This window comes from Polypterus senegalus, chromosome 7 (assembly GCF_016835505.1).
Source record: "Polypterus senegalus isolate Bchr_013 chromosome 7, ASM1683550v1, whole genome shotgun sequence".
NCBI lineage: Eukaryota > Metazoa > Chordata > Cladistia > Polypteriformes > Polypteridae > Polypterus > Polypterus senegalus.
The window spans coordinates 69,672,089-69,694,218 of NC_053160.1; the positions used below are offsets into that span (position 1 = coordinate 69,672,089).

Sequence of the window (22,130 nt, forward strand, 5' to 3'; positions counted from 1 at the left end):
CTATCAGTTCAACTTATGAATGATTCAGTCTTTTATTTTCACTGTTGGTGTTTATGTTTTGTCTTTTAAAGTAAACTTTGGCCCTCGTTGAAACCCCCACTACATTGTATGTATAAACTAATGTTGTTTTGGCCTGATTACTATAAGTACAGTACTCCTAGAAACATTGTTAACTGTCCATTAAAAGTGTATTCATATTTTGGATCTCAAGCAAACATTTTCATGGTGCATTCCCTTGCAGAATACAAAATACTGTGGTTTTTTTTTTAGAAATCTGTAGATATCATATAGTCATAATTGTTTGTTAATATCTTCAGTTGTGAGATATGATGGCGCCAAAACTTTAATATTGTTTAAGGGAACTACTGTATTTATTAGTATATCTCAAACTGGTTTTGATTCAGGAATGTGAAAACTAAGGTTGGAATTGATCCAGTTCAAATGAATTAATAGCAGCAATAGATAAGGCAAATAGCAAAAATGAGATGCTGTAAGAATCTGAAACATGCTTACATACCTTTGTGTCATCAATTGTATGTTTCCTGCTAAATACATTTTTCTTTAAAGCCATGTAATTTTTTATATTTTATGCCTCTTGGAGGCACAAGAATAATGCTGCCATCTTACGGTGCCATAGTCCTGGGTTTAACTTCTGTCTCAAGTCAATGTCTATGGATATTTGCATGTTTCATGTATGTCTGCTGTGGTCTTCGCCAGAAGCTCCATTTCCCCCAACATCCTAGGGACATGATGTTTAAAACTGATATAAACTCTTATACCTTAGATGTGGCAACCTTAATTGTGTTCCTTTCTTGTGCTTGATTTTGCCACATAGTATAAATACTTATGGTGATTCAGGAATATTTAACTTTTTCCCCCTTGTTAGAACATGAGTTGATTGACATTTCTCTCTATTAAAATTGTTAATTTTTAACAATTAAACCTAATAATAAACTATTGTATAAAGTATCTGCTTGTATGTTTGATTGTTAATTGTTAGGGTGCGAAATATGAACATATCTCACCAATCCTTCACTCACTTCATTGGCTCCCTATCCATCTCCGTATCGAATTCAAACTCTGTTTACTCACCAGTGTACCCATGGAAATGCTCCACAATATCTCAAAGAGCTCCTTATGTTACAATCCACTACAAAAAACCTCCATTTTACAAATACCTACTGCCTTCACCCCCTGTGACCAAACGTCATACAATAGGAGACTGAGCCTTTGCAGCCGCTGGTCCACGGCTCTGGAATGACCTGCCAGAGAGCCTAAGAACACAACAGATTGTGGGCTGTTTTAAAAAACAATTAAAGACTTTTCTGTTTAGGAAAGCTTATTAACAAGAATGCTATAATTATTGTTATTTTATCTCTGTTTTTATCTTGTCTTGCCTTTGTTTAATCTTTTTATGTTGCATTTTGAGATTTACTGCTAATGTAAAGTGCCCTATAAATAAAATGCATTATTATTATTATTATTATTATTGTTATTATTATAAAGGAATGCATTGTCATGGAAGTCTTTTTCTTAATGTCTTCAGAGTAATGTATAATTAAGTTATTGAATCCCATAAAACATTTCCTTTAGAAATGAAAGGAAAATAAACCAACAATTCTTTAATAATCTACAATTTATTTTTAACCTTTCACTAATATTCTATATTCTGTGAGAAAAATGCTATTTTATTATTAAGCTATACATGCTTTTTTAGCATTTACAAGTTAGAGCAAACTCTAGCTTTTGTATATTTTCTGCTGTCACACAAACTCGCAAAAATTACAAAGGGTTCTGCAATGGACCACCTAAACAACATAACTGGAACCCAAAGTGATTTGTTCATACACAGAAATTAGATAGATAGATAGATAGATAAGAACTTTATTTATCCCGAGGGAAATTCTTTTGTCATATACATGCTCAGTGCCAACAAGAGGAATAAAGATAAGGTAATAAAGAGTTAAGAAGATCAGTAGTACTAGTGCAAACAGAATAACTAAATAAACAGAGTAACAACATAACTCTCAACAAAATATCAAATAACTATAACTATAACTAATAGTTTGTATTATAACTATATAACTCCTTTTATGCAAAGCAACAAACAAATATAACAAAAAACTATAACAGATATAATAAATTACAGATTATTAGTGCAAGTGGTGTATGTGATGATGTGAAAATTAGCTCCTTGTTAACTGAGCTCACAGTTTAGAGAAAGTGTACAGCCAGTTTCTAGCTTGGAGGACAGACAACCGCAACAGAAAAGCAAGTTAAAGGCAATTGGAAGGTGAGGAAACGGAGCACAAGGACAAGGTAGACCAGGCCCAACTATTCCCACCTGCAAAATAAAAATGCTGAGAAATCATTGCTTGTGCAAGGAGAGGTGGCATCTTTTTGCTTTTCAGTGGGGATTCCTTTTTTTCTCACATAGTCCAAAGAAGTGGATTAGCAAAACACAGTTTGTGTGAATGTGTGTGTGTGCTTACTTCTGGTACAAGCATCCAATTGGAAGCCATTTTAGTCGGCACTGGAAAAAAATAAAACAATAATGGATAGATGAACTGATACTGGATTTAAGCTTGAGTTGCTGCGCTTAAACAATATTTCCCTGGACCATGATTCATTTAAATATTCTGAAGTCTAATCAGAATAAAAATGGCCTTGAAACCCACAAGCGCACGTTCAGATCTCATTCTAATCATTTAGTTTGACCATGAGCAAACAAGGAAATGCCTGCTCTTCAAATGTGAAAACACATGTATTATGATTGTTAGATTAGGATAATAAACAAGAGAAAAACAAGTTTAAAAAGTGCCTTAGTACTAATGTTATTTGATTTGAATAGATTCAATTAAAAAAGTGCCTTACTTCTTACTCTTTCTTCTTTGTGTGTAAGTCACCAGTTAATCTGAATATTGTTTTATGTGAATGAAGAAACTTTATATGACTTATAAGTATAGCTTTATTGGGAATTATCAATTTCTGGTTATGTTTTGGAATTAATGCATGATCAAAAATACTAGGAGTATAGGGAGTGTCTTCATAAACATGATGCATGTGTCATTGTGAAGCCTTAATTGTGAGAAATAATAAGTCATTATCAAAGGATTTTTTAAAATGATGTTTGTTAATTTTGTGAAATTGCAACATGTTCTTAGCCTTAGTGGATTCAACTGAGAAGACGGATGTCATGTTTTATTGTGTGGATATGACCAAAACAAAGTATGCTCTAAATTCTTAAACAGCTTTAGAAAATGATATATTTATACAAAAATGTATTAAAAGAATCTTCTGCTTAGTATTATTTGTTATTTTTTTTAATAATTTCCTTTATTAGCAGTTAAGAAATTACTTTGCCTAGGATGCATATTTTTTCTGCTTTATTGAGCTAAAAACACAACAAAGACTACCCAGTGTTTAATGGAAATGCTGCTGTAATAAGGATCTATATGTGAAAGTTTGATTATTTAGTATAGCAATACAAAGTGTTTAAGCAGGCCTCCGCTTTAGTTCTATTCCAGCATATACACATACTGTATTGTCATGCCCATGGTTGCAAAGTCATGCTATGACCTGTATATGTAAAACAAAGAATATAAATTAATTCATAATTCAATGATGGTGAAAGTAACTCTGAGTATATGCATTTTTGTCAATAGCTTTATAGTTGAAAGGTAAGCACAGATGGTATGTTTGAATATAAATACATAATGCATTAAGTTTTTAATGAAATGATAGTTACTCATTAGAAAAATTCAAGTTGATTTTCTCCTGTTTAATTCTGCTTGAACTTTGCAGTGAACCTAAAATTAGAAAAAAATGTTGCATTTGTTACTATGATCATAGACTTTTAATACATTTCTTTTTCTTTTTTTTTTTAATTTTATTTGAAAAAAATAACAATCCATATGATCAAGTCTAACTAATACGTTTCTGTCGACCTTTTGAGTTACAGTGTGTAACAGAATACTTCACTTAATTAAAGTGTCCAGAATCGGACCTCTGTAGCATATAGTGATCAAGAAAACATAAGAGACTACAATAACAGAAAATGGTACTGAATGTAATACTCTATATTAAAAGCTGTAAAAATGAAGTACATCCTTATTTATTAAGTCTTGAGTTTTTGATTGTTTTAGTACACTTTGTTTTGTTGATATCATTGTTATTATTTAACCAGGAATGGCTTTACTTTATTACTAGGTTTACTCTCCTAAATATTCTAAATTTAAGAGTCTTAAAATGTCAGTGTAGTTTAGAACACTACATTGGGACCGGCTCTGTAAAATGTTAGTTTATCTTTAAACTTAGTCTAAAAAATAATTAAAACAAAAAATTGATTTTACCTTCTGTAACAATACTTCAATCTTAAGATCCTGTTGAAGAATCTGTTGTTCTTGTTCAAGCACTGTTGCTAGAAGTCTTGAAATACGCTTTGACTGATTGTCAACTAAAGACTGAATAAAGAAGCATGGCTTTAAAGATTAAAAGCACTTAGCTAGATGAGTCTTAACAATGTTAGCAGGCAAAATTTATTTTAAAAAATGAACATATAAGCATATACAGGTATATGTGTGTGTGTGTGTGTGTTTGTGTATAATATGAAATATAAAAATTATATCTCTTGGAAATATTTTTACCAATAAAAGTACTTACTTTAAGAAGAGAAAAATTTTCTGTAAATGATTTTTGCTCCAGTATTGTATGTAACTTCTTCTCTAAAATGCATATTCTTCTAGAAAATAGTTCTTTGTAATAAATAAGATTATCTAGCATACATTTCAGTTCCTTGGTTAGTGCATGAAGCATTTCATGACGAACTTCGTTTGCCTGAATGGCAATTCTTAAGTTTTCCTTCTGAATCCTGATGAGATTCTCTTTTGTCTGTTGCTCTTTTAATGTTTGATTATAGACTTGAAGGCTTTCAAAAGCCATTTTGACCTGCACATTTGTTTTCTCAGCATGGTCCTTCAGTGTAGTAGCTAGTTGTAGCAAACCCTGTAGAAGCAGTTCTGCTTGTTCTGGTGACACAAACTGATCTTCTCTGCCTTTTGCAATGGGCACAGAAATGTAGATGAAGAGTAGAACTAAGAAAACTAAACTAAAGAGATGCTTCTTCATCATTACCTGTGTCTACTCACTTTACTGATTCTCATTTAAACTGTAACAGTGAAGGTGCAGAGCTTGAAGGATATCCTAAATTCAGGAGGGAGTAACCCTAACATTCCAGCCCTTCTCTGAACTTGTTGACGCACAAAAAAAGTACTGTTGCCATTTCCATTCTTCTGGAATGAGTGTGAAAATAACTGTAAACATACTGTTTAAAATAAAAAATAAATAGCAATAAATTGCTATTATCATTTCTGCTTATAATGTTTTTAAAATTTTAATTAGCTCCTATAAGAAAGTTTTAATTTTGGATTTTTTTTTTACAGTTTTTAAATAACCTAGCCCAGTTTCAGATTTTCATTGATTTAAAATACTCACTGTTTGAATTTTATTTCCTGTGGACTAAATATATTCATTTGATGTTAGAAATGTTTTTTTCTAAATTGTTAAATAATAATAACAATAACAACAACAGCACTATGATTTATTTATTACAGTAAGCAAAATTAATACATATTTCTTAAACATATTGTAGAGACACAACCTATATTTTTTCTTTATGTGTTTTCCAGTTTTCAGTTTATGATTTTTAAAGTAGCCAAGTAACTCATGCATTTGAAAAACCATACATTCAAAGATATATATATTTTTTGTGTTGAACAGTTTAAGAGAAAGAATGAAGCTTTGCTATTAGTAAATTAAGAGAAAGTGGAAGGTGAACACAAGTTGTAGCATGCATATTTTGTGAAATGAGTAACAGATTATGTTACCTTACTATTTTACAGATAATCCGGTAACTTGTTTTTTTCATATGTTTAGTTTTGCATCATTTTAAATCAATGAAATTACTATCCATTCAGCAAAACATAAAGAGAAGTAAGATTAATTGCTCTAAAAAGCTGAAAATTGTCTCATTTTATCAGCTGTATAAATGTTTAATGCTCATCTGTGTGCAGCTTGGAGTTAGATATATATTATATTCCTTTCTAAAATACTCCAGAGTTTCAGAATGTTAGAATCAATGGTTTATATTTTTAATTTCAAAATTGACTGATATTGAGACACAGCATCAAGCCTGTTACATACTTTGGTCCAAAATTAGAGTGTTGTGTCTGGGTTTTAAAGTGCATGTGAACTAGAGTAAAGGTTAGGTGTCTAAAGGCTGTTCTCTTTTTGTCAACCTAAACAATTTTGTTTTCCTTTGCCCAAATGTAGACTGCAAAGCATAATGCATTTTTTTTACATTTCTGAAGAATACTCTAAGGAAACAATTTTTTGATTCTACCATTTGTTTTTTTTTTGCTTTTTTGCCAGAAACCTGCTGTATGTATATCCACAGAGGATAACTTTCCCAAATCGTCTGGCGTCCTTGAGAAATATCACCATCAAAATACAATTCATGAATGGAGAGGATGAGAGCAATGCACTTCCAGTAAAAACTACATTTATATGTCTTACTAAAATATGAACAGATGAGCTCATTTACAATAAATGCAATAAATATTGCAGTACCTTGACTGATAGCCTTAACCTCCAGGAATAGCTCAAACAACAGAATGACACACCAAATAATGCTGTCACAGAGGCTTTTTAATCAAAGCTCTCTCAGCATTTCACTTACATTTCATTAAAAAGGAGTCTAAATTGAAATTATTGTTGTGCCAGTAGTAAAATCAGTCAAGACTCTTAGCTTCAGTCTAGGAGAAACACTTCAAACAAATTTCTAGATTTTTTTCCTTACCTTACATAAGTATGTATCACTTTCATTAAGTATTTTTTAGTGTGGGTCCAAGTAAGTCAGTTTTTTGGTGCAGTTCCACTATTTCATTTACTCAGATTTGATACTCATCCCCTCTTACACTTTTTAGTTCCTCTCCTGCATACTCTTGCAACTTTGGGAGATGAATATATAAATTTTATCTATTTTTTGAATCCTCTTATTTCTAGTAATGAGCAAACCCTGCGGAGTCATTCATACCGGGCCAGCTTAGTTAATTCAATAGAGACAACTTTATGATATTTGAAGAGTTCCTGAAGAAAAAATATTGTAGACTTGGGGTGACTTTTAGCTTACCATAATATAATATAATATAATATATTTAATCAGCTTAATTTTGTGACAAAGTTGCAGGGTATTAGAACCTCTCTTAGCAGCATTCCCTTTCACATATCCAGATATACAGTATAAGCCAAGTAAAAAGGTGACATTTGACTGAAAGTATAAATGTTTATTTAGCACAATTCAGATTTTAAAATGCTAGAAGAGATTCTTATTTATTATTTAACTAGATGAGCTGTTTTTGAAGCATTGCAGATTCTATAAAGAAATACTGCCATTCATAAACACAAAATGACAGTACTTTTTTGCTTTAAAAGATCAAACATTCCTGATCCTAAATTATATACACAGATTTGAAATACATTGTGTCATTGTTTTATTAATGGTTATTTTTGTTAACATATTTCAGGTTATTTTTGGCAAGTCAAGTGGTCCAGAATTTGTTCAAGAAGTGTATACTCCTGTTACATATCACAATAAGTAAGTATTTGAATGAGGTACTGTACTGTATTTATAGCTTAATTATTTTTTGTTCTCTTTTAACTAAATATAACTACTGGAAATGTTTTTTTTTCTTCTGGTGTGTTATAAACAGAAAATTTACAAGTTTACATAGATTTTGAGCAAAAACCATAGTAATTGCTTAAGTTACTATAAATTGGTATTATAAGCACCAATTAGTGAGCACCAGTAATTTTATGAAAGGTTTTAGTTTTGTTTTAGATGGTTATTTTAACACATAGGTAATGGAAGTCTTTATTGGTAATAACCTACTTAACAGTCTCAAACCTACCTAATCCAATAGAGGGTTTTGGAGCGATGTATTGTCACCTGAATTTTAGGCTTCTTAACTGGCCCACCATAGCTTCTGTACACTGATATACAGTTGGTTCCTCACAAGGTAGTGTGCTGAACCTGGTGCTGTACTAATTGTTTATGTACAACAGCATGGCCAAAAATAGCTCAGACTCCATACTTAACTATCATAGCTATTACAGGCTTGACCACCAGCAATATTGAGATGGTCTAGAGATTTGCTTTCTTATACAGAGTCATGCCTGAACAGCAGTCTCTCCTTTAATGCCAACAAAACCAAACAGCTGTTCAAAGACAAGGGAGTTCTGAGGTACAGTATCTGTGTCTCAACCACTGACTACCTGAATTGAGCACAACACATCTTGGCTGTTGTCAAGGAGGCTTGCTTCTTTCAATGTCTCTAAAATGCCTGGATATCTCCTTATATACTTGCCATCTTCTACAGATGGATTATTGAGTCCATTCTCATTGGCTGAATTACGCTGTATTATAGTACCGATTCTGCTCAAGATCACAGAGCACAATAGGGCACTGAAGTCAGCTTAGAATATTACCAGAGCACAGCTTCATTTTGTCCAGGAAATTTATAAAATAGGCTATTGTATATATACGAAAACAATATTATTAAAAATGTTGAGTCGCATTTCTCCTTCATCCATCCTGACCAATGCTATGCAACCAGTGGTATTCACTCCACTGATTTCACAGATAGTTTGAATACTTACTTATAAGGTCACTCAGTGCTAGTATTGCATGTCTGTCACTAGTCTGTGGCTGACATGCAAATAAGATTTCATTCTACTTTGAATATATGACAATACATTGTAACATGAATTTGAAATGGAAATGGTTAAGCTGTATGTTTATTTTATGCAATCTGTTTTTAGTAGTTAAGCTGTATGTTTACTTTATGCAATCTGTTTTTAGTAGTACTGCACGGATGTTGCTTTGTTTTTAAAGTATATTAGAAGGTTATCTGTCATTTTGTTAAGAAGCTGCATTTTATAGATTAACTTTACTCTTTCCTGTTCAGGTCTCCTGATTTTTATGAAGAAATAAAGATTCAACTTCCAGCAAAGCTTACTGAAAAACATCATATCCTTTTTACCTTTTATCACATTAGTTGTCAACTCAAACAAAACCAAGGATCAAATGTGGAAACCTTAATTGGATACACAGTAAGATTTTTTAGACTGACATGTTTGTTTATTTTTATTAAAAATGTTATAAGGAACATTATAGGAGCGGATTACTGAGATACCTGTGTCTTGTGAACAGGGCAGGATGTGAACATGTTCATTGGCTACATGTTTTAGCCTCCTTCTATTTAACAATGCATTGACATTTATTCTATATGAATATGTTACTGTTGTCTAATTCTCACCTCAGAATTGTACATAAAACATTCTTGAAGAAAGGCATAGTTTTTTTTTACATACTTTATATCATTCATGGTTTCGCTCTTATTTGTAGAATAACCGGATAAAATGTATTACCTGATTAAAGAAAAAGTGCAATGAGAAATCATGAATAATTTTTAATTATTTCTAGAAAGTTTTCATTGCATGCATTTCTTCTTACTGTTTTGCATTCTAGTAACTTCAATCATCAGTCACTTAATTTAAAAAACTTTTCACTTCCTGTCTATTACTGTATACAGTGGGGAACAATATACATATCCTATTAATTACAAATTAAAATACCAAAAGTATCAATCATGTAACCATTTTGCTGCGCCACACATAAATATTCTCAAGTACAGTCAATTCTTTCAAAAGCCACATATTTACCATAACCTTTTTTAACTGTAGTGTTTCCCATTAGTTTTCATGACATTGTCTAGTCTCAATAAAGTAATCAAATTGGCTTTTATAAATCCTTTATAAAGCAAATCATTAGGAGAGAGAGACATTCATAGCAAATACAGTATAAGGTTATTGCAAAGTACCAACCAGGGCATCAAGACGCTGAAAATTACAAATAGCACAGTAAGACTTGTTATAAGCTGAGAAATTGTGAAAATATGTACATTAGTTTGTTGCCTGAATTGAATATTATCATTAGTATGAAAATGGCATTATAAAGGGTGACTTCCTTTGAAAAAAATATGAAACATAAAAAAATTCAAGTTGTACTTGTACTGTTCATATTTTAAGAAAGTTTTCATGCATCATTCCTCTTTTTATTATGCCAAAAAACTCTGAAAACACTGCATCCTTCCACTGTTGTAAAGGATTAAGGGACAGGACAAACCACATTTAAAAAGTGTACAGGAACTTCACAAAATTGTGCTTCATGGACAAGTAGCAAAAAGGTAGTCATTGTTAAAAACAAGTTCCATTGGTTTGACAGAAGTAATTTTGGGAAACTTCCTGGTCTAGTTCATAAACATTTTATTGGCTGTTGAGTTCCAAATTGACCTTTAAACTACTCTGACATTTTCAGCTACTGGTGATTTTGAGGTGTTTTGTTTTTAATTTCAGCTTTTTTTTTCCCTACATACACATTACAAACTCAACCCTTATCTTGCAATCAAATGCATGTTCTTATCGTATGTAACTTTTTGTCAAAATTAATATTAACATCAGCTTCTAATGGAAAAATTCAATGTCCATGAATCTACACATTTTGTATGTTTATAAAATGACAGTAATGGAAAAAATTCTTGAAGTGCTGGCTTTAATTAGTCATTGATAATGCACAATGTGCAAAGGAGACACAGTGTGAACTTCAGTAAAAATAGTTATTATCATATAAAAAAGGTTGTGAATTGGTCATCAGAGTTAGTTAATACAATCACATGGAAGCAAAAATTAATTTTTAGTAATTATTTAAATAAATTGTATTATTTACAAATGTAACAACACAACTGAAAAAAAGGCTATCTTTCGTAGTATAATTAATAAATACATGAATTATTAATTTAAAAATATTTGCAATCTCTTAATCTAAAGTGTACCTTCAGTGCCTTTCCTCAGTATGTGCATGTGTCTGAACCTCACTTCACCGCCGCTCTCTCTCTCTCAAGTGTGTTCCTGTAAAGAAAGCTTCTCAGACTCTATTATTATTTTTTAAGGCACCTTTCTCGCATCCTGTCTGTCTTTATACTTAACCAGCTTTGAAGGTGACTCACTGTATGCTTCCCATGATATTTCTCCTCATTGTTTGTCTTACACTCGCACATCCTCTTTTGTTGCATCACCGAACCCAAACTGACCAATCATATCAATGCAATACTGACCAATCAAATTGCTCAGAGGGACTGGAAACACAGACTTTCATGTTTTATTTTTTTGTTTTGTGTGATTCAAGTTCAAATGTAGATGAGAATATCTTTTATATTTCTTGCCTTAGGTTTGACTGCAAACTGACAGATGACTTATTTTTAACATGAATTAAACTTGAACTGTTTGACTGCATAAGTCTAGGTTACCAGATGATCTCCTTACAGTGAGATTTAGCATTGTAAGCACATACTCGAGCTCCTAAAGATGATATGTGTAAAGCATTGCTCTGTACTTTGTCTTATCGATGAAAAAATATTTCTGTGTCTTTAACAAGAAAGTGAAGTTTTCATTGGTTGCAATTGCCAAAGAAAATAAATGAAATAATATTCTCAGTTGGGAGAGCTGTACATATTGTAACATAATATTATATGAAAGTTTAGGGATGTTAAATCATTTTCTGTGCTGTCCTGGGATTGAATCCAGAATCCAGGGCACTATGGGCAGAGTTGTCAAGTTCTCCTGGTGTCTGCCTGGGATTTCCTCTTAGGCAAGGTTTATACGCGTGCTCCTGTGGCCACTACTGCTACGCAAGCATTGTACTGTTCATACGTAATCTGGAAGATTCCACCAGGTGGCAGTGTGAGATATCATCACAGTGAGAATAGGTTTGGTTTTGCTGTGTTGTGAATTGCCTGTAACACCCATTAAATTCTGAGGACAACATGCCACGATATCTCTGTAAAGGATGGATGTTTAATGATTAAATCCATCAATATAGGGATGCGCCCATTCTAGCTAGCATTCTAGCAAACAATCCCTGGACGGGGCATTAGATCATTGCAAGGTAACACAAGCATAAACAAACACTCCCGTCATTTTAGTGACACCAGTTCCCCAAGCTTTCATGTCTTTGGAAGGAAACTGTAACGCACTGCGGAAATTCACTGGGAACACATGCAAACAAGGGACGTGACTCCCTACTGTGAGACAGCATAAATGTAATGTGTTCTATGTGTGATTGCTGTTGTCAGTTCAGGAGGAAGCCCCAGAAGCATGTAGCGATTAACAGCTAGATTTTAAGATGATGTTTACAACGGTCTACTTTAGTGATAAAGTAAACTACGAGGTTAAAGTGGACATTTTGAGATTAAAGCAGAAATTTCCACTTTAATCACAAAATAGACTTTTTCACCATGTCTTTAATGTTTTTCTCTGTGGCTCAAATACGCTGCCATACATTCTGATGCTGTTGTGAAGGTGCAAAAAAAAAAAAAGGTGGCACAGAAGATGGTATGTGAGACTTTTAAAATGTATTGTGTCATTACGTTGGGGAATATGCGATGCTTGAATATAAAAGCACCACAAATGCATTTGTATGTCGACATTTTGGTTCACCACATCAACCCATTCATTAAACATCGAAGCACGCACATCGATCCCGGAAGATCTTCAGAGTGGCTTGCTGTTACATGCTGATAGTAAACAGAGACTCTGACGTCACATTCCAACTTTTATCACACTGCTCCCCCCGACTTTTTGCTGGTACTTCAACTTGCGTACGCGTCGCGTTAATTTCTGAGGACATGCACAGACAACACGTCAAATGAACGCTGGGAGTGCATGACAGCCATGATGTATGCGTTCTGAGCATGAAAAATAAACGGGCCCTAAGACGTCACACATTCCAAAGACTCAGAGGCAGAGTTAATTGGAAACTCTAAAATGGCTCAGTATGGCTGAATGTGCATTTGTGGGTATGCCCTGAAATGGACTGCCGTTGTGTCTCATACTGGATATATAGTCTTCCTGTAATCCTGAAAAGTATTAATTGGGTTAAAAAATTGAACAGATGGATATATCCTTACAAGGTTAATTATATTACATTTTTTTATTGTTTCATATTTTCTGATATTGGTAGAATAGTGTTGCTGTGTTCATCTAAAATTGCATTAAAACAATATGTTTGGTGCTATTGAGAAGTTGTCTTGTAGAAAACATTGCCTCACCTCATACAATTGCATTGCATAAAGTTGATTTTTTACCCCATGTAAGTGGAAGCATCAGGATTAGTGTATAATTTTTAAAAGCTATATCAAACAAATAATTCCAACTAATAACTAACATTATGTTTCACATTTACAGTGGTTTCCAGTTTTTCTTAATGAACGTCTGCAAACTGGACAATACTGCTTACCAGTTGCTTTGGACAGACTGCCTAGCAGCTACTATATTCATTCACCAGAGGTTTGTTTTCCATTTTTTGTTTTTTGGTGCATTATTCTTTTTACCTTTATGTACAACCTTTGTCTGAACAAAATGATTAAGTAGGGGATTAATGATGGGAGTTAAAAAAGTACAGCAACTTTAAATACTTTTGTCTCTCAGGGTCTGACTACCCTGGTGTTGTAGTTCCTGTGTATGCAGTTGGGTGGCTTTTCTGCCAGTAACTCACAAAATACTGGACCAAAAGTACTAAATATTCACCTCCTTGTCTGTCTCACCTTAGTCTCTGTTATGTCATAACCTCTGACAGTGATTGGCTTTTACATTCTGGGCCACTTCCAAAGTTAGGGACTCTTTCTGAAAGTCCTGATGCCTTTTTTCCAAAGCTTTCTGTATGGGTTCTATGCTCCTGCATTACACAGCTTCACTGCAAATTTAAAAGGTCAGTCTCTTTTAGTGTTTCCCAGCATTACCTGTCCCACATAAGTGGGCATAGAGCTACACCTATCTCAAAAAGGCCACCTTACAGTATGAGGAAACATTCCTAGTCTTCCAACAGTTTAACATATCCTTCCAATTCCAAGTGCGCAAAGAATACATTTATGTATAGTTCCTGGGCACACTGCTATCTAGCAGCCACCTACCCACATCACTACTACAGAGAAGTAAGGACTGCTCCATGTTGCCATTCAGTATCCTACCTGTTTTAACTTTGCCAACAACTTGTTAGCCTGGTGCCATGTCACAATTTGTAACATAATAACAGTAGGGCCCTTCAGGGACACTGTACCAAAGTAGAAATATGCCAGAAAAAACTAAGATAAAAATAAAGAGTGAATAAAGACAAAAATAAAATCATTAAATAAGTAGACAACTAAACAACATTACAAATTATCAAATCTGCTATTTCCTGGTTAATCTTTTAGCTGACCAGCCTATTTGCCTCAAAGTACAGATAACTCTAATATTCTTTTCTTAAAATTATGGCTGTGGCTTCCCTGTTTGTCCTTTTTAGTCAATAGCCATCCTTCCTTGTGACCTCTGAAATCCCTCCTTTCTTTCGCTGTAAAAGAATGTGTGGACACTTTTTCTCTAGTGTCATTTCTTGTGACTGAAGACAGAGAGATATAATTAAAGTTAGTAAAAAATATTTTATTAATACACACCAGGCAAAGGTAAGAATGACAGAGAAGCACAGTCCTAGGACACCTGCCCTTCATCTGCGCCCAGGTGTCGGTGTCCTAAATCTTTTATAATGCTAAGCGCAAAATTTTACCTTATGACTTTAGTTGCACAAGAATTTCAAGACATTACATCTTTACAATAGTTTTGTTTGGATCAGCAGTTACACAATTTTAAAGGTCATCAGTTGGGCACTTGTAACTTCTTGTTCGTTACAGAAAACAGAAGCTGCACTTGTCGAAGACAGACTTCTCGTGGCCCTTGTCACGCACACCAGATTAAATCAATAACTGATTTTTATTTTTCCACATTCCCCCCTTTTTATCAATCTGGGCATGATAAAATAGTGAAGAAAATTCAGAAGGCGGAGGTAAGGGATGGGGAAGGAGGAGGAGAGGGGGAAAGGGATGAGGAAACTGAAGAGGCAATTTGGAGCATATGTTCCTCGTGTAGCATATAGGCCTTGGCTATAGAAGCAGTGAAATATTTGGATATTATATAGCGAATAAGAGGAACAATGCAACATCCGATAAGTAAAAGGACAATGAATACTACTGCCAAAGAAATAAATACTGATTTTAGCCTTTGGCCCCATGACCCAAAGGTGGACATGAACCATCGATCCCAAGGGTCAGAAATGTTAGATAATGGGAAAGGGACTGTTGCTAGAGAAGAACGTGCTTGTTAAGGTGGTTAGATTCAAAGCCTGAACTAGGGGTTTTTCCTCACTCGCGGATGCAGTAGTGAAAAACTGAGTAGGAAAGGGGGACAGAGGAGAGGGAGCAGGTGCCTTGACCTTAATTTGAAAAAGTCCTCGGGGATCATGACCACTTGCATATGCAGCTAAGACATAAGTTCCTGAATCATGCAAAGAAGGATTCTTTAGAGTAATGATTAATGGGTTACACTGATTCTTAGCACACTCATGAGAGGCATGTCCCTTTAAAATAGAGAATCGAGTCTTTAGGCCATACTGAGTAGCCTGCCAGGGTTCATAACCCCAGTCATTTGGTCCTGTGTTTGCAAACACATCACTCCAGAAGCCACATTCAGAGTCAGATGAAGCAAAACTTGAGTCAGAGTCATAAACCGGGTAGCTCACACAGACATATTTGTCAGGCCATTCCCATTGCTCCTGTCTGCCAGTACAGGGAACAATTGCACAAAAGTCAACCTGGAATGAGGCAGTTTCCTCAACCTGGAAAGTCAGTGTCACCCGTGCAGTGGATAATGGAAGAAAAAACAACAAGAGTATGTATATTATGGGTGCCATCTTTTGCAGTGCGAAGCGTGAATCCAGGCGGGCAATCCTTCAACCTTTACAGCGTGTGGTGTGGACAAAGAACTTGGAACGGTCCTCTCCACCTAGGCTGATGCCAATGTTTCCTCCGGGTGTCTCGAACCAGGATCCAGGTGCCCAAGGGAATCGGCGAGTCCTTAGATGGAGGGCTGGTTCTCCAAGCCTGATTAACCTGCTCGTGGACTTCCTTCAGGGACGCTCGGAGGCCTGTAAGACTAGAGAGAAGATCATTGTCCACGGTATGCAGGTTCACATTTCCTATAACCATGCCAACGGGCATGGGTCGTCGTCAGGATTTCAAACGGCGATAGCCCCAATTGCCGTGTGTCCGTCCCTCAATCCCATTAAAGCCAGGGGTAAAGCATCTGGCCAGGATAAATTGGTTTGTTCACAAATTTTTGCAAGCTTAGCTTTTAGGGTGCCATTGCATCGTTCCACAATACCCCACTTTGTGGATGGTATTTGCAGTAATGATGTACATTGATCTGTAGCCAGGTAGTCAATTCATTTATAATGGAATTCACAAAGTGAGTACCATTATCTGTCTGTAACTTTTGTGGGATGCCCCATCTTGGAATAATTTCTTTAATTAGTGCTTTAGCAACCGTTTTGGCATCATTGCGTTTTGAAGGGAAAGCTTCTACCCATCGGGAGAACACATCGACAATCACAAGGCAATATCGGTAACCTTTAGACGGTGTTAGTTCAATAAAATCCATTTGGAGGTGTTCAAACGGACCCATTGGGTTAGGAGTAACGGGACTTACCTGAGTGCCTTTTCCTACATTAAACCTTTGACATAATGCACAGCGTCTACAGAATTGCTCTGCATATGTAGAGAAGCCTACAGCTTCCCAATGTTTTCAACATCTTGAACCATGGCATCTTTCCCAGCATGGTCGAGGCCATGGGCTATTTTGCCATACCTGGAAAAGAAGCTTTTGGGAGAAAAGGTTTGTTAGTTTGCTGATGAGTCCAGACTCCATCAGAGAGGGATCCTTCTTTGGACCACTTTTTCTTTTCAATGTCCGTGGCTGCACTCTGTAAAGAAATAATTTGATTATCAGGGTCCTTGTCATTTCTCTGTTGGAATAAAGAGATTGGTGTGTTACTGTATGCAGCCTTTTTAGCAAAGTAATCTGCCAATTCATTTCCTTTGCTGACAGGTCCTGTTTTCCTGTGTGAGCTTGACATTTAACAATCGCTAGCTTTGATGGTTTAGTTATGGCTTCCAAGAGGGATTCGATTAACTTTTGATGTTGGATGGGCTTGCCAGTACTGGTCTTAAATCCCCTTAATTTCCATAATGCCCCATGATCATGGCAGACTCCAAAGGCATATCTGGAATCTGTATAAATTGTTATGATTTTTCCTTCGACAGCTGACATGCTCGGGTGAGCGCTATTAATTCAGCTGCTTGTGCACTTAAACTTGATGAAATTCGATTTGCTTCCAGCAGGCGGTCCCCTTGGACCACTGCGTAACTAGTTGAGGGTGCTCCGTTTTCCAATCGCAAAGAACATCCGTCTACAAAAATATTTTCTCCAATTTCTAAAGGTGTTTCCTGTAGATCTACTCGAGGCTTTACAACCTTTGCTATTTCTGTATGGCAATTATGTGGTTCGCCGTCGTTATTTGTTGGCAACAGGGTGGCTGGATTTAAAGTGGAGCATCTTTCAATTGTGACGTTTGACAAAGTACAGAGTACATTCTGATAGTGTATTGCCCTAGCAGTAGTGAGATGGGAGGTCTTAGCCTGTACTAAAATGGAATGTACAGCGTGAGGCACCTTTACTGTTAGGGGGCTCATGAGCACTATATCTGTACTGGCTAGCACAGCTTCTGTTGTGGCAGCCACAGGCAAGGCGTAAGTGCTGCGGCCACAGGATCCAATTTTTTCGAAAAATAAGCTATTGGCCTTTGTTTATCCCCATGTAATTGTGTTAAAACTGCAGTCATATATCCCCCCTTTTCGTCCACGAACAGAGTAAAGGGACGAGAAAAGTCCGGAAGGCCCAAGGCTGGTGCCACCGAAAGTGCATTTTTTAAGTCACAGAGAGCCTTCTCAGCCTGCTCGGTCCATTGCACCTGACCAGAAAGAGGAAGGCCAGGGGTGTTTGCTAAATTTTGTAACGGCTGTGCTCTTTCAGTGAAATTCAAAATCCATTGCGGCAGTAACCCAGAATGCCCAATACAGACATAACCTGTTGTTTTGTGACAGGTCTGGGAAGATTTTGAATGGTGTTAATGCGATCGCTAGAGAGAGCTCTTGTTCCATTTGTGATGTCATGACCTAAATATTTTACAGTTGTTTGAATTAATTGCAATTTAGCCTTTGAAACTTTATGTCCATTGTCCCCCAGAAACTGCAGTAGTTTTTTAGTGTCTTGCGCACAATCTTCTTCAGTAGTACTGCATAACATAATATCATCTACATACTGTATTAATGTACTACCTCGGTCTGGCCAGAACCCTTCTAAATTTTGAGCAAGCGCTTGTCCATACACACAAGGGGCTTCAGTATATCCCTGAGGCATAACAGTCCATGTCCAACGGCGGCTTTGGAAAGTAAAAGCAAACCAGAATTGAGTCAGGGTGTACAGGGATAGAGAAAAAAGCATTGGCTAAATCAATTACTGAAAAATAACGAGCAGAGGGAGGGATTGCAGAAAGAATAGTGGAAGGATTAGGTACAATAGGAGCTCTAGGAAAGATTGCAGCATTCACTTGTCGTAAGTCTTGTACAAAACGCCATGAACCGTCAGCCTTTTTTATAGGTAAAATGGGAGAATTAACTGGAGAATATTTAATTGGAATAATCGCACGCGTTCACAAGATCGGAATGTACGCGGAGATGCCAGCCTCTGCTTCAGGAGACAGAGGATACTGGGCACGGTGCGGACGGAAAGAAGATTTAGGGTAGATCACCAGAGGCTCACAATGGGCTATCCTTCCATAATCATTTTACCCTGAGACCACAAAGAGTCAGGAAGCGCTGAGAGCCAAGAAGGGAAGTAGTTTGCAATGACAACGCAGAAAGGGAAGTGCAGCATAATGTACGATGTACTAAAAAATCAGTTTGAAGCACAACTTTAGTTATTAAATGGTCTGAGGTATCAAAAACACCTGAAGCAACATGTACCCAGTCTGTTCTATTAAGACATTGTTCTACCCATGGTCCGATTTCCACCCAATGGACAGTGCTTGATTTAGCTAAAGAAATATGAGGTAAAAATATTCTGTGAATATGTAAGATGTACAAATGCAGCAGCTTTTGTGGGGGAAATGAAAATGCAGGGGATGTGAAGGGTTTCGGGGCAGGTACCTGATGAAAGAAAAGATTCTAGCCAGGGGGTGTCTACTTCTATAGGGAAATATTGGGCAGTGCAATAGGGTGTCAGGGGCTTGGAGATTGGGAAACAAGCAGGAGGGAAATGAGTGAAGGGCTTTAAGAAGGATGGTGTGTTGTCATGAGATCCCTTCCTAAGAGGTTAACTGGACGGAGCTGATTTAAAAGAAATCAGTGTGTTAAAGTGGAATCACTGGAATGCAGCTGAACTCGAAGAATCTCTTGAGGCAGGGACCTCCTTCAGCGAAAGGGCTGAGCGTGGCTCCTGTGTCCACGAGGAAAACAGTTTCAGTGCCATTCACCAGCCAGCAAAGTCAATAATGGATCAGTCTCTGAATTATGGGTGAGCAAAGGTAGTTGAAGAGAAGGGCTGGGGATCCCTGCGGATTCCTATGTCCATGAAACATCAAATTGTTCAGGTGGTGGAGGAGGGGGTGGGCACTTGTGAGGGCAATTGCGGCAGAAGTGTCCCATTTCACCACACCCGTAACAAGCATATGGTGTAGCGTTTGGATCTGGAGGGGGAGGCAGCTGAGTGGATGATCCACTTGGATTAGGTAACATATATCCGCTACCTTGTCCCGTCCACACCCTTGTCCCGGAAAAATCCTCCACGTCCACGACTTCTGCCGGGAGTGGCCCCACCAGTGTAATAGTTCATTTGTGCTGCAATCAGCTTTGTCTGGGTGTCTGACTCTTTCTGCTTGCTCTGTTGTTCAGCATGCGCTGCGTGACGTTTTACTTCCTCAAACGCGGCAGCCTCTCATCTAATACAGGATACCTTGTTTTGAATGTCGCTTCTAAGTCCGGAAACAAAAAGAGGGACTGCAGTTTTAGTTCGGTTGTCTGGATTTTCAAGGCCGGAGTGTGTTGCCATTAACTCTTAAATTCAGTGTGCCCATTCATCTACTGTCTCTTTTTTTTTTTCTGTTTGGCAGCCGAGATAAGAGACCAGTCTCTGCCTTTCTTATACTTGTCCTTAATATTATTTTAACATGTTCCCATTGCGTAATAAAGGGACCTTCATCCCGGCCCGAGGCAACGCCTCGTTCCACTGCCACGGGTTTCTGTTATGCTGTCCATGATTGACAGTCTCCCATGTGGTGCCAAGCTTTCTCCACAGCACCTGAGTCCATTCTGTGGCATTAGGCTTATACATATCATACAGCTGCTGTAATTGTTCTATGAATTTTTTAAACACACCGATGACTTTGGGATCAGGCAATTCGGACACAACGTCCTTCAGCTCTTGAATGTCTCAGTTACGATGTATCATTACAGTAGTGGGGTTATTAGCTCCTGCAGGTTGCATTGAATCATGTCGGGGGGGTTCTGGGATCTCAATCAGGGGGCATTCCAACAAGGGGCCTGTGGGTTTGGGGGACTTTAAGGGGGATTGAAAGGTGGTGTTTTGATTAGGGGGCTGAAGGAATAGGGTTTGACTTCTAGTGCGTTGGAGGTTCTAGGATCGTGAAACCCACCTGCCGAACCCATTACGTTACTTTTGTCATTCCCGGATCAGTGTGTAATGAGGGATCATAATGATATTCTTCAAAGAAACCAGACCCCAAGGGATCATCTTTTAATTCTGGTGCGATGGGCTGGAGGTGGCGGAGGAGAAGGTGGGGGTTGTGGATGTGGATGGTGTAGGAAAGGTGGAGGAACAAGTGTGGGATATAACGGGTTTTTTTTTTTTTTTCTTGCTCTTCTTCCGCTTCTCATTCGACTGCGGTTCCGAATCTGCTTGCACTTTCTGTAAGCTATAAATAACTTTTTTTTTTTTAGTTCTAACTTTCTGCAGCCAATAATTCATTTCTGTACTGCCTTTAAATTACAATCTTTAATAACCAACTCCCATCTGTCATACATAACACATACCTCTATTACAACATCCTCATACACTTCTACATACAACACCCTGGTGCATTTCTACATAATATTTTTCTAATTTTCTGTATCTCACTTGCATCTCCTGTCCCTTCCAATGGCCAACTCCCACCGCTCTGCTTATTCCATTTTTTACATGCCCTTTTAAAATCCAATCCTGTGTTTTGTCTATTAACTTTCTAGGTGACCCTTTTTGTGCGGCGTCTGCTGATCCTCCGAAAACAATCCTTCCAGCATAAAAGACTTGAACCCGGCGCCGGTTGGCAGGCTTGCTGTTATGTATTCCCATTTTTTCCTTTGCTTTTCCCCCCCGAGCCCTGTGCCAGATTTATCTTTCTATCCTTGTCCTACTCGTCCCCTGTCCGATGAACTATTGGAATGCTGAGTGTGCCACTCACCCGCCCCAACGTTCCCTTTAATATTCCCAGGGGAAGTATACTACACTATTTCCTACGTTACTGTCACAGTGCACGGTGAAAGCAAATATTTATTTCTAGTACGTACTTTTTATTACTCCCTTGTTTTTTTAACCTGTTATTCTTCTATTCTATGCTCTATCCTCTGTCCAATAGATTTGTCCGGGTTTATGGGTGTGCCACGCACGGATCCCGTCCTAAATCCCCCTTTTTAATTCCCAGAGGATAGTGTTCTATACTATCTTTCCCAACAGGAGTGACCTAAAACAAGGTATTTCTTTTCCATTTACTATTCCCGGTCACTTTTATACTCTACAGCAAGCCCGCCCCAGCTTATCTTTTACGGAAACCTCCGGGTTACTTACCCCAGCCTGGGTGTTAGTCAGCTCTGTCAGGAAAATCCTTTTCAGTCACCGTGGTTGTACCAGAAGGAGACCGGGGACTCCTCACGCAGGAGTCGTCTCAGGACAGGGCAGTCCTAACTTTTATCGGAGCTGCTTACTCTGCTGCCGGTGCACTTAGTTGCGGCAGTCTGCTTCAAGAAGACAGATCGCTG

The 22,130-nt window shown here is 37.0% G+C and overlaps 1 protein-coding gene across 3 annotated transcripts in view; it reads left to right on the forward strand.

Moving 5' to 3' along the window:
• Positions 1–22,130, forward strand: part of dock8 (dedicator of cytokinesis 8) — a 229,161-nt gene that overhangs the window by 124,579 nt on the left and 82,452 nt on the right. For all 3 annotated transcript variants that reach the window (XM_039758842.1, XM_039758843.1, XM_039758844.1), the window contains 4 exons: positions 6,430–6,547; positions 7,584–7,654; positions 9,024–9,168; positions 13,360–13,461. In XM_039758842.1, coding sequence (XP_039614776.1) covers positions 6,430–6,547; positions 7,584–7,654; positions 9,024–9,168; positions 13,360–13,461 — 436 coding nt within the window. The remainder of the gene's footprint in view (positions 1–6,429; positions 6,548–7,583; positions 7,655–9,023; positions 9,169–13,359; positions 13,462–22,130) is intronic.